The sequence below is a fragment of the Amblyomma maculatum genome, chromosome 9, assembly GCF_055883805.1.
Source record: "Amblyomma maculatum isolate TAMU_Amacu chromosome 9, ASM5588380v1, whole genome shotgun sequence".
NCBI lineage: Eukaryota > Metazoa > Arthropoda > Arachnida > Ixodida > Ixodidae > Amblyomma > Amblyomma maculatum.
Genome location: NC_139352.1, coordinates 44,125,748 through 44,139,783, shown reverse-complemented (window position 1 = coordinate 44,139,783; position 14,036 = coordinate 44,125,748). Strand labels below are relative to the sequence as shown.

Genomic DNA, 14,036 nt, shown 5'->3' with positions numbered 1-14,036 from the left:
CTGGAAACATTGTTTTGCGAAATGGCGAACTGACTTCCGTCATGATTTGTATGCTAAAGAATAATTAGAGAGTTCGTTCAACTGGTAATGATGACTGCCATAAAACTCTACTTTGACGAGTAGCCGAAACCCACCTGGATGTGGTATTGAAGCGCGCCACAAATTAACCCAAACATTATGCACAAAAAGCAGACTATAATTTATCGCCGTGGTTTTTATGCTTCGACCGCGTGTATAAATCGACTAAGTGCAAAATACATTCGTACTGCACACACCGACCGTTCTCCTCAGAAAAAATGTAGATTGCATTTTTTTAATTGCTCTCTTCGCACTCTTGCCAAGATGCTTCTGTCCTGCAAACAGTAATAGCGTGCAGCTCTTGTGCCGCTCTAAATAGCAGGAAACTTATGATTGTGCGTTACATCGTGCTAACAGAGAGTAGATACAGGTAAAAGAAGGAACCTTGCTCGCCCCACCATATTGTCTCGCCTGACACTGTGCTATGCTGTGGAGCTCTTACAGTAGCCTTTAGCTGCTTCTTGAGTTCAGCGACACTGTTATTAATGCGAAGGTATTATATATGGCTATGTCCTGTCGACAAAAAGTGTCTGCAAGACGTCTCGGAAAATTTTACCGACAAGAAAATGTCGTCCCGTATGGATGAGTGTAAAAAAGATTAATGGTATTGTGTAGTACAATAATGAGTGTATAATACGGAGCAGCAAGGTTGGCCTAGCTTAGTTAATTAAACAATACGATGTATATGAATTGAATGTATCGTTCAAGCGGTGTCTTGTGTGAATGTGATGGCAACATAGTGTATAAGAGTGTGTAAAAAGACCACTTGGTGCGTACTACCTACTGCAGAGATTGAAAACCAAATGTATTATTTGATGTAACTAATATTTATTAGGCATGATGAATGTAATCAATTAATGCAGCTGTCAAGGTCATAGACAAACAATTGCAGCGTGCGATACAGGACTTTGTAATTGAGTTAATTCAGTTATAAGCATCAAGCAATAAATAATTCTTTAATCAATCATTTCCATCCCATTCAAGCGATATTCACGTTAAATGACCAGGTCACGTGGAATCAAGCTGCAGGAGCATGTCACGTCGCTATGAGAGTATCGCATGAAAAATTCGTGGGATTCAGTTTGCATAAAAATGTCACGTGGTTATGAACGCATCACGTGACGATTTCACGTGGTAGCCAAGTTGCACGAGAACATCACTTAATACGGGAAAGCAACGTGACAGGAACGACAGAGTACCTTCCAATCCCACACCTGGAGCTGTTGTTGTGGCTGTAGAAAGAAGGAAAAGAAAATGCACGGGCCTGCTACTGGCTCTGTAGCTGAGCCACCTCCGGTGCCTCGTGCAGACAGAAGAGAAAATAGAAAAAGAAAAGGAAGAGGGAGAGAAAGACGCGCGCCGCAACAACAGCCGTCGTCCACCACCAAAACGGTGGCGGGTGCAATGACGGCCTACAACAGATAAAAATGCGGCGACAGGCCAGCCCCCGCCGGAAGCGGCGGTGACCTACCTGTCCCAGCCCCATCAGGGGAGTACTTCACACACTTGGAGGAGCGCCACCGTCCTTTGGTGCGCATTTGTTGCAGCGCTCCTCCAGGTGGGGGCTGCAATGAATGCGCACCAAAGGATGGCGGCACGAGCCCTCTCTTTACTAGTGAAAGCTATACACGAGGCGAGTATGTAACGTGTGCAGCAGCAAAGCTCAGGCTTTCGCATTTCTGCAGCGCAGATCCTGCAGTTCGCTTGGGAGTTTCTTTTTTATATTTTAGCGTGAAGTAGCTGCCCACCGATTGGTGCTGGAGCAATGTCGGCGCAAAATGGTTTTACGATTGAAAAAACCTATTTGCGGTTTTTATAGGTCCTGTATGAAATAATATGGGAGTATGCAGGAGCCGAAATGGGGCATAAAGGACCCATAAAGACGCATTCAGGACTAGTAGGAGGACGCGCAGGATATGCATATAGGTCCTGTTACTCCTTTTCAGACTCATTTATCTCCTGTATATCACATGTGGGATATATATTAAGAGTTATCGGAGTTGTGAATAGGTCCTATGTACCATGATACAGGAGTTGGATGGGCTCCTTAATCAGGATTTGTTTATGGAAGTTTGAAAAGGCAAAGTTTGATATACGCATGCGGTGTCCCCACTAAATTCAATCAAGAATTAAAAACAAGAAAGCCTTTTTCAAATTTGAATGAAATGAACATGAAAGTTTGTTTTACATTTCGATTTCTGCATGCGCTGCTGTGAGCGCATGCGGTAATTACAATCAACAATCGCTGCACGTCTTCCGACCTTATGACGCACGTTCATATCTGTAACTGATGACGAGTCTGCAATACGGAAGTGCAGGGAATAAATTCGCCTTTGCACATGAACATAAGTATGTTCGAGCAGAACTCAAAACACACGTCGCCGCCTACCGAACCATTCATTGATAGCTGCATATCAACAGCGATGCTTATTTAAGGGTTTGCATATTCAAAGGTAGCGATGGGAAGTAAAATACCGCCGCCGCTGCTCCGCTGGCAGCATGGGAAGTTAAAAGGTCATTTAATGACAAGCGGATCAGTACGAGATATCTCTGTAGTAGAAAGAAAAATGCGCTCTAACACGGCGAAAAAATAGCCAGTACGTAACATATTCGCATATTCTTAGGTGTACGTGCAAAACACTGATACGTTTGAATGATAGATGATATTGCCTATGTGTATTGATAGAAAAGAAAAAGGTTCAGCGTGTTTACAGGGCAATCGTCGAAGGACGATCGCACATAAGAAAAGGATGCAAAGTGCGAAACAGAAAATCGAAATAGAAAACGACGAATATAAGCATACAAACCATCTGCCGCCGTGGTGTAGTGGTTAGCGTGCTGGGCTTGTATACGGCGTAACCCGTGAGATCATGGTTCGATTCCTGGTGCGGGAAGATTTTCTTTTTTCATTTCTTTTATTTACGTGCATTTTTTTATTTACCTGAACGTCTTTTTAGCCTGCTCCTCATTTTTCCCACAACGAGGGGCGCTGACCACATTCGACAACGCACATAGCCTGCGCCTCCTACTACTCCTTTTACTCCTACCACTCCCTCAACTCCCACAACTCCCATGTCCAATAACCCCATATGAATAGGTCCTATATACAGATTTTTTTCAATAGGGGAGGCTTTCAAGATGCTGTAATATAGACATTTATTTTTACCCACTCCTTTCGGCACACAATATTTGAAAGCGTAATAATTTATTGGCGTTGTAAATTAACTTAGTTCGTAACAAATTATTCTCGGTACTTAATTTATCGCTCATTATCCAAGGTTCGCTCGCTCGTGGATCGCACTTTGGAGGAGATAAAAGAGGCGGCCAGGAAACGATTCTCCACACACTTCTGGGGAAGCAATTCTACACCTAACGCATCCCTCGCCGCCAAGAACAAGCTGGACAAGGTCCGCGTGTCCTTGTGGCCGCCCGATAAGCTTCTGCACTGGCGGGCCCTAAGCGAGATGTACAGCATCTTCGCTCCGGCCCAAAGCACGCTTGCCCGCTACTGGGTGCACGGCCATGAACGACTGAGCCAGATTTCGGAGCAACCGCAATACGCCCCAGCCCTGAAACAGCGCCTGAATTTCCTGATGCCATTGATCCGCTATGACTACCTTGCAAACGTGGTGTCGGTGTCCCTGGCAGCTCTGCAAAGACCACTGTTTTACGTCTATGGTACACCTGCCATGACGCACGGTGGTCTGGGCTTCACATTTGCCAAGGAAATGGTGAAGGCAGTGGACAGCACGGGACTCATGGTGAGTGCATCGAAGCGCAGGACCTGCCTTGTCTATGAGCATCTTAGTGATAGCTCTCGAAAGCATGGCTTAGATCTAGGAGGAAGCGCTGGACCGAAATTACTGCAGTGTGGTTGTAAAAAACATAATACTCATTTGGAGCCCTGCTTCGCTCTATAGCCGTAGTGTTTAATTTGCTGCTTCTTCGTTCAGAATTGCATCTCTCTCACTTTCTCTCCCCCCCCACCCCCCACACACACACACGCGCGCGCGCGCGCGCACGCAGGCACACATCTGTGTCATCATATGCTCGAGCACCAGGCCTCAAAACGTATTTCTTCTAGAACATGCCTCTAGTGCGACTGATATTAAAAAAACTAACATAAACAAATCGAATGACATCTTTGTCGCCATTAGCTCTTTGCTGTTTTTTTGGAACTAATATATCCATTATATGGTTCGGCTACGATTGGTCGTCAGCCTCCCTCAGTACATACTTTTCGAGCTGTCATTCTGAAGAACATACAAGTATCAGATAGGCATCGTGTGTAAACCCATATTTCACTGTGGCCAGCAAGAGTGCAGCATGTCTGGAAATATTGTTTCCGCTACAAACACCACCTTCGAGCTTAAATGCTTGGCTTTGACACATATTTCCACACCTTCATTTTCATGGATCCTAATCACTTTTTGAAGGGGGGTAAATTACCTGACCTTACCTTGAATTCCCTCATGACACTCCCGTAAGCAAAAAGCAATGACATGGCATTCTGAGAGTTCCTAACCCTTCTTCACATAAGCATAGCGGTCAATTCTTCGCTAAACTTCCGAATTAATTTTAAAGAGCATCCAAATCTTGTTTAGTGGTCGTTTTGGTGTTTTTTATATTGAATTGCATGTTTCGGTTGTGGAACTGTTAATAATTTAGGCAAGGTGAATGGTATTCAAAAAATATAGAGCACTGCAGAATCTGCATTGGAGTAATGCGAAAGCAAGGGTGCTGCTGTTGGTTGCTTTTAGTTGCTTCTATTACGTATATATATATATGCTTAATGCACTTCTTCTTTACCCATTTTAGTATTTGGTACTTCCAAATTGCGCGCCAATCCCTTCCTATGCCATTTTTCGGTTCTACTTCCGGTTGCGTGACGTCACATCCTTTACATCCCATTAATTGACTTCTTGTTTACCCATTTTAGCATTTGGTGCTTTCAAATTGCGCGCCAATCCGTTTCTATGCCCTTTTTCGACTCTACTTCTGGTTGCGTGACGTCACATCCTGGTATAACGTCACACCGACAGTAGCGGCACGGGCGAGCGGCACGGGCGAGCGGCGCGCTAAGCGCGGCGAATGTCCACCGCCGTGTTCTCCGACGAGCCGAGTTGGGGCCCATTTTCTCAGCAGCTGGTATGATGCCACTTCGCTTAAGGTCAAACGTGTCCACCGCCGTGTTACGCGAAGGGCTTGAAAAAATGCAGGAGTCCCAAGGCCTGCAAAACGGCCCTCCTTAGCATCTGTTGTCGCAGGTGGATCCGTCCGGTCGCATTGACAATTCGTGGGCGCCTGCTGAATTGCGGGAGCAGACCACTCAAAGGGCCCACTGCCTTCCCTCAGGCGACGACGTCTTCCCTGAGGTTCCCGCATTGCGAATCGCTCACGACGCGTTCATGGAACGCCGCCGTGATGAAGCCACTGGCAGCCGCGTCTCCGAGCATTGGTCGGAGGAACAGGTACGCCTTTGTTTTGAGCTTTCAAAGGTAATATTTTCTAGTACAAGAATTTCTCAGAGAAGAGAGCTCCGTCGCGGATTATTCCATACTTACTAAAACCCTTCAGCCTTCCCTATTTGCCTGATTATCATGCCGATCTGAATTTTCCGGTCTTTGACTTCTCATCTTATCGGTTTGGGCCCGGTTCAGTGTGTACTTTATGCCCTCATAAGAAGGCTGTGGAGGACGAGGCGGATTGTGAGGTGTGCTGTACTCGCAGTTCTCAATTTGCTGCAATAGACATCAATGGGGACTGTCCCCGAATTCGCGAATATAGAATGAAAAGAGGACGCGAACATTTCTGGAAGCGAAAGAAACGATAGGAAGCGAAACACCAACATAGCATCTCTCATAGAAGCATAATGCTAAAGGGGAGGAGTACGCTTGCAATGGTGAGTCGTGAGTTGCTGCCACCTTAGACGCAACAAGCCCAACCTTATACGGTACGGACAAACAGGACAGGCACAGTCGTGTAGCAACAGCTTGCCGTATGGATTGTGATATGGCCAGCATGCATCCATATGTTCGCAAGCAAAACTGGGGTGAATACTACCGATGACAATGGGTCAGGAAAAGTGATGTCTAAAAAAGAGCATACGTTACAGAGATATCGGATAAACGGATTCGAACTGCACGCAGCCGAAGAGGCCCTCTGCTTGCGATAATACTTTTTTATTACTTATAGATACTGCAGGCCCTTTCAGGACCTGGCAGGTGTGTCTACAATAAAATTCACATGGAAAAATAGCTGTACAGGCAAGGACATTCGACACGGCAATGTCTTCAGTGAAGGAAGAAGAAGAAGAGAAAAGTAATTAAAAGATAAAAATGCGTGTCACAAGGCTTCAGAAATGAAGGTTTCGAACGCAGTTTACAACTGCTTCAACAGTGGGGCAATACACTGCTATGGCAGGAAATCGATTCTAAAGGGCAACAGCACTCGAGAACGATAAGTGTGTTTGTGCGAATTATTATGACTAAATTTTCGTATTGTTTTGCTGTGATTAATAAGTGCAGAAAGCTTAAATATATTGTGGCGTTGTGGCATATGGCAAGCGATCGAACACGGCGTCACAACAGAAACAGAACGACTTGATGACATGATGATGAAATATGCTTTAATGGCCAAGGGCCTAGCGCGAGCGCTCCACCCGCGCCACTGCCCGCTTCGTCGTTTTCCTAACAATATAATTACACAAGTTTCATCATTCTTATTTGTTGACATGACAGATAAAAGCGAGCGCCGTACAAGAATTCTGCCATAAACCTCACTTCTCAGTGGTCTAGGCGTTCCACTGGAGAAGTCATGGACGCGAGGCTGTTATCTTCATTACTCAGGAAGCATAGCACGGGAAGAACGGAGAACAAGGACAACGCAGGACTAGGGCTAACTTTCAACACGACGTTCATTGTGGAAACAGGAGCATATAGAATATATATATATATAGCTGCCGTAAGGCACCCTTGTCAAGCTCCCCATTGCCTTAAAGGCCCACTGTCCACCCTCCGGTCGAAAATATTTTCTTCCCCGGTGACTGTGAGAATTCGCCCCCAGAACGCAAGTCCGCAAAATGTTTTTGAAAAGAGTAACCAATAATGCAGTTACAGCCACCGCAATCACCCGATTCTGTCGTGTTTCTCTCCTCCCGTTCCCTCGCAAAGGTTTTTCACTCTCCTGCCCGGTCGTCTAACCTCCGAAAGACAAATTCCCCTTCCTTCTCTACGTTTGGCGGGAGGTGGGGCGTGGCACTACATGTGTGCGAAAACAAAAAAAAAAAAAAGCGGGCGAGGGAGCGCTGGCCGCTGGATTCAGTCCGGCCGTGGCGAGAGAAAAGCGCGCAGCGAGCGATAGACACCCATTCTTCACCCTCAGACAGCAAGACGGACGAATGGACGTCGTTTTCGACTAAGCTGCGGCTTTACGGGCCAGCGCAGGGAACGGGGAGGCTGGCTTTTCTAAGGAGAACATGAGAGAGCTTTGATTTGTATTTTTGTTGCTTTGCGTGTCACTAACATTTTGCACAGACTATCTCCGGTACCTGATCGAAACACTGGGCTTCTTTGCTTAAAAGGTCCGTCTGTGGACAGCGGCCCTTTAAAGGAAGAGTTCAGTGGAAACAAAATGGAGTAGGCTACCTTGAATTGTGTGAGCCGGAGAGAGAAGTCAATGAGAACATTGATTAGCCGTCTAGGATATCATGCGTCTATTACCAGAAAATGGAGCCTTCAGGCTTGACTGACGGCACTGATTTGCTGTAGAAGTGACGGTGATCGGTAAGGTATGGCTGGATTGATGAAAATATTTTTTTTTGAGCGAGCTCATTTGGACCTCTGAAAGCCCAGGAACACCACGAAGTCCATACTGACTCCCTGAACAAGTACATATCGACCTAAGACAGAAACGTCAGGAGTTTCTAATGGGAGGATTTGTTTCAGTTACACCACATGCTTGCGCTTTTACAAAATTTAGACATAAATGGGGCATCTTACGGGTCGGTATCGTGTTTTCACATGCATTCAGCACTTGTGAATTTGTAGGCCTGCTTCTGGTGCCAGGTAAAAGGGCTTGACCTGGGATTACAGCCGCTTGGATGTGAGTAGCGCGGGCTATATCGTGAGCCATTTCTTTCTCTTCGGATCCCTGCATAGCCGGGAGTCTACCGTATGATGGGTGCTGTGCGATGTCAGTGCACGTTAAAGAACCCCAGGTGGTCGAAATATCCGGAGACCTCCACTACGGCGTCTCTCATAGCCTTAGTCGCTTTGGTACGTTACACCCCACAAGCCAAGCTAGTAAAGGCGAAAACAAAGCGTGCAAGGCATCATTTATTTCTGTTTCGCGAAGTCACTGTTTCTGATTCACCAGAGGTCGAAATTTACTCACGAGCAGTTACTATGTCTATGTCTGAATTCAGTTTTAATATTTTTCACCTTTTACCGATTGCCACTAGGTACGGTTAGGATGTTGATCAAAAGTAGCACAATTACTTCTACTTTCTTTAGTTCGAAACATTTTTCTCTGCTAAAATATAGTTTTGAGGTTTAAGTCAATTCCAGCGTTCTAATTCACCTGGCTTAAAAGTCGATAGAAATCGATGTAACGCAGGTTACTATTCGCATTAGAAGTAAGCGTCGTACATAATAAACCATTACTCCCAGGGAGATTGCAGAACTGTCTGCATGCTGTAGACCGCCTGGTATCAGAACTGGAGCTGCCTTGAAGAAATCAGCTTAACCTCAATCACATATGGAGTTCTACAAAATTCGAGTTATGATTCCATTCGCATTGGAGCCCATTTTGTAAAAGCCTTCGTAACAGAGCGTTGCAGATGCTGATCTGGAACTGTGTGATCATCACCAAAAACCCTGGTGGAATCACTCACGGGGTAGAACCTCTCACGCAGTTAATGCGCTTGCTTCAGAAAAGTGTTCGTCTACCCCCGGCATGTTTAATATTTAATATATCTCACCGTCGAGAATAGGTATACACACCAAATGAATTGGAGGCTCAACTGTCTCATTTGATCTTTGGCACGTGTTCTCTCAGATGGCGCGTTTGAGGAGTCCACAGAGAAACACGATAGTTTTGCACCATGAATCGACGCGGAGGGAATAAAGACGTATTTTGACGCATGTTTTTTTTTTTCTCCACCGGCAGTCCATTATGCAGACATCAAGGTGATAGAGATGAATTGAGAGAAATGAGGTCGACTTTAGGGTTGCGCTACAAAACAAGCAGGAAATGAAAGAAGACCCTAAGTATCCTATTCAATGTTTCAGTGGCAGCGTACATAGTCGGAGACCCAGTCAATTCAAATTCATCTTTGGTCCTTAGAGCCTTCGTCTCTTCGGCATCGTTTTCTCCCTCATGGCGCGCCGAAACCGGGCGGATAACGTATTCCATACGTTAAATCACCGTCTAGACATCTAAATGCTTTATTTAGGCCAATTAATGCGCGTGCAGACAGTTTCAGATTCATGAAAAGAGGAACAATGCATTAACTGTGTCATTTTTGCCTACATCTGAACTGTTGCGCAAAAAGCAAATGACTTGTAATTGAAAAGGTAAAATAAAGTTCACTACTTTATTTATTTAACAGACGCTCATATCGCAAAGAATAGTACTGCCGTTTGCATTTGTTTCCTTCAACACGTGGGTGCCACGACAAAGATTATTCACTCGAGCACACCATTATTTTTTATGAGCAAATCACCAGCTCAGTCTCATTCTCGTTGGAGATCTTCGCCGGAATTTGACAGCAGCGATACAAGAACAAGTGAAAGAGTGAAGGGCTACAAAAGGGCACAACGCACGGTCTCGCGAACATATTTACTACCGCCGGTTACGAAACATGCACCCGCACTATTCAGCATGTCGGTTTGCTTTGACCTCGCCTTCTATCAAAGCAGGACCGGTGCATTCGGCCACTGATTTTTGTAGCCGTTCGCAGGTGGCGCTCAACAGAATGAGCCACAGCTATAAGAGGGATTCTTGTGCTTGTTGCATAATTTGTTAATCAAACCATGATTGCTGCGGACATGCCAACCACATGTCAGCAGTGGATGTCAGTTTGGTATATCCTACAGAGAGTAGAACTTTCTTCTGGGCGATTTTGCTTATATCGAGGAGAAAAAATTTGTGGAGGTTTAACTTTGGTTAACCCCGCAGGTAAACAAAATCTCGATGTACGTACATGGCTACGCTGATTTCGAAGCTTGGATTAAACAAATTGTCAGTTTCTCCAAACTTAAAGCCCGTTCTTCATCGGTCTCTCCGGCACGCCGCCTAATCTGGGTCTCAATCCGACGTGCCTGCGCGTTCAGACGCGCTATGTAGCATGGCGTTCATTCTCCTCCATCTCGCGCAGTCGTGTAACCTAGGCAGGAGCCCGGCGGTGCCTATATATACACATATCACCCCTATAGCGCCCTCTACATCCACGGCACACTCATGTCACCTCGCGTGAATTTGACCTTGACAGTGGTCACGGGCCACTTGGCAGCCTACGTGTCTCTGTCCGAAAGTCACGTGGCGACCACCATGTTTAACACACACGTTTGACCTCTAAATCTCCCTCAAGGTGCAATCTGTGCATATCCGACGGCAGCTGACGTCACCTTGACCTTGAGAGTGGTCACGGAAAACTTGGTGGCCTACATAACTATGCCCCAAAGTCACATGGCGACCACCAGGCTTAACGCAGAATTTCGACCTCTAAACCTCCCTCAAGGTAAACAGCGTGCATGCCCGTCGGCTCGAACCACCTGGCGTAGAAATTTTTGAAGCTTTCGCTTCAAACATTTGTAGCGCCTGTCCCATTATTCTTTGTGCTTCGTCGTTGTTGTTCCACTACATGTTTTTCCCATTGATATAGTGAACAAACTCGCCCAGCAGTAAGTAGCGCTTGTCCCGTTCTTCATTGCCCTTTTCTGTTGCGCTGCAAATGTTTTCCCATTGACATAGCCTTGGTGTGGACACTCGCATTGTTCCCTTGACGAAGTTTTCTCTTCATGTGCAGGTGTTCTTCATCACGGTGTGTTTCAGCATGTGCGGACGCAAGGGCTCTTCCGCCAATGTGGGTGGCGATTGCAACAAGGCAGTCAGCAACATTGAGGCTTTCGCTCGTGCCTTCCGCTGCCCAAGAGGGTCGCCAATGAACCCGGAAAAGAAATGCACCTACTTTGAATGAGTCCTGCCCCTTCGCACCAGATTTTATTCTATACGACTTCCTGCTCTTGACTTTTATGTTATATACAAACTCTGTGGACGTACGAGACTAGTATTTGTGTGGAAATTACGATGGAATGTGAAGGACTTCGGCGATCTGGAGCTCTTTCCATATTATTCTAATTTGCCGACAGCTACTAACAATTGACTTTTATCACATCTTCACATTTGCATGTACCAATCATTCTATTGTTGTTCTTGATTTTTTTTTTTTCAGAGAACAGGCTTGACAATTTCTGTGATGTTCGTGTGGAAAGCGCGTGTATGCAGAGAAAGTGAAGGCAGGAATGTCAGGAATCTTCATGAATTGCCCTGCCTAATAGGTGTTGCTCACTATGCTCCCTGGTTCTGGTGCCTATATAACAGAACCATTCCAGCAACGTGTTCTTTAATCTTCTGTCGAGAAGACAGAAGAGATCTTCAGTATTACAAGGTTTGGCGTCGTGCCACTGTCGTTTTACATTTTTGTGTTTATAAAAAAATCTGAACTCACAACGCGTCTTTTATTGCTAATTTCACCAAAGGACTTATACGAGTCTGCAGTTAGTTCGTGTTATGTTGCGGAGAACCAGTTTTTAAGGACTATTCATCTTATTCTTCAACAGTATATTACGCGGCGCCTCCTGTGACCGCGCTCTTGATACATATAAATTGCACTGTTTTATGCCGACTGATCTTTTATGATATTCGCGTTGTGCAGACTTGTTGCATCAGGCTTTTTTCCTGTCCTAAATGGTAGTGTACATCTTATTGGCATGTGTAACATTCTTAGTTATAGTTCGTCAAGACGTTCTTAAATTTCGATCCTACCATTCAATTATTTAGTACGGTGTGCGAATTTCAACAAAAGCCGCTGCATGAATTCTCCAGTACGTTATAGCCCCCTTACTGCAAGCTCCACGGTCGGCATGGCCACCGCATGCGAAGCCCTCCCTCACCCCCTATTCTTTTTTTTTTTTTTTTACAGAAAACAATCCTTCTTAGAAAGAGCACCGCACTAATATCCACAGAATTGGATGAAAAAGAGAATCCAAGGAAAAGCCTGATTACGTTCAGACATCTTTCTCTTTTGAGGCAGTCATGAAAACCACATGTTGAACAGGAATTCATTCCTGCAAGGTGTATATATATATATATATATATATATATATATATATATATATATATATATATATATATATATAATTATTTTGAAGCCCTCCACTACGGCGGCTCTTTTTCTCTACTTTCGAATTCACCTCCTTGACTTCGCTTACGACGCGGCTCAAGTATCCATCAAAAAGTGGGACGAATACCACACTTTCTCTTCACTGTGCGCCGACCAAAAAGAATATTCTCGTTAATTGCTGCCTTCACAACACGCACAATGCTTAGTGTCCCTCTCTGTCTAAAGAACAGTTTTTGTTTTTTAAAGCTAGTGCGCCACACAATGTGTGCCGCAAGTGAACATAGAAATATAAGACAATTTTCAAGGCTCTTCTTATCCGGATTTAAAATTTTGTGAGCTAAAAGCTTTGCATCTTTAATGCTGTGGCGTTAAAATGTTTCTGCTACGCTATCGCTCCTTCCTTGCATTGCAAGACTGATGCCCCTTTAAACGCCTGATATTAATAAAGGCTAATGGAATGGAAAATATTTTGTTCCGCTCTAATTCAGGGAGCAGGCAATGACAGGGTTTTGATATGTGCGGCTACGTCATCGTTGCTGACTCAAAATGATTACAAGGATTGCATCCTAGATAGATTCATAAGGTTGCGACCTTAACGTTTTTTTTTTTTTTGTGTGTGCACATATGGGACCTAATCTGACCACAACACATTACTTAAGCTCAGGCTTAATCCATTAATCTAGGAACAACCCTGCGTAGAAAGCATTTTTTACGCCCTAATTAAATTGGACATAGTCAAGAGATGGCGCAGCAATTAGCCTGTTAGAAAAACCCCATAAAACCTTTACTTTATGTCCCTTGCTCAAGGCTTATCTTTACGTGAAACACCCCGTATCTCCTGCAGCGAAAAAGCTAGCCCGTCTTCAAAAGCCGTCATATTAACGGCTTTGGTTGTATTAAAAAATCTCAGTAGACTTACGAGTATTTATTGCGTATCATGCACGTTTTGAGCACCTTGAAACGGCGATAAAATGGCGGTGTAATAAAGCTGATAGGACGCAGACCTGAAAACAGTTATCACAGCGGTCACCTAACTGTCGATCATGTGGCTCGAACACTGGAGATAATGAACGCATGACACTGTGGCGGTGTGAGTCGGAGAGAGAGAGAAGCGCAGTTGCTTCAGTTAAATTATATTTCTTGAAATCACTGGGTTTTCCCCGTTGGTACCGCGAGGTGGGCAAAAGTCGTTTGCTGTTGGACCGTGGTCAACCTTGGACACTGTGGTCCAAGCTGGATGCCACATACCAGTACATACCTGACCATAGTTCATTCCTCAAGGCTTTGGAGGGAATTGAATGTTAATATTTTGCAATGCTCTTTACTTTTTTTCCTTGATGTGTAGTGCTGTGTTATTTCTTGTTCATTTCAGCCTACTGCTTGGTATTAAGCGCGCGCATACCTCGTTTCTTCAGAGCATGTAAAATTGCTTAGGTCATATAACTACTGTATAAAAAAAGACAAATAACGACCTGAATGACTTGTTTTTTTTTTTCCTTTCTTTCCCTCTTCCCTGATCCTTAAGTGCAATTGTTACTTATGTGCCTGTTAT

At 44.7% G+C, this 14,036-nt stretch overlaps 1 protein-coding gene across 1 annotated transcript in view; it reads left to right on the top strand.

Moving 5' to 3' along the window:
• The window catches only part of LOC146178968 (endothelin-converting enzyme 2-like), a 33,864-nt gene extending 22,506 nt beyond the window's left edge, over nt 1-11,358 (top strand). The window contains exons 9-11 of the mRNA XM_084580086.1: nt 3,357-3,839; nt 5,346-5,549; nt 11,108-11,358. Coding sequence (XP_084436212.1) covers nt 3,357-3,839; nt 5,346-5,549; nt 11,108-11,278 — 858 coding nt within the window. The 3' untranslated portion in view covers nt 11,279-11,358. The remainder of the gene's footprint in view (nt 1-3,356; nt 3,840-5,345; nt 5,550-11,107) is intronic.
• Nucleotides 11,359-14,036: the final 2,678 nt, after the last annotated feature.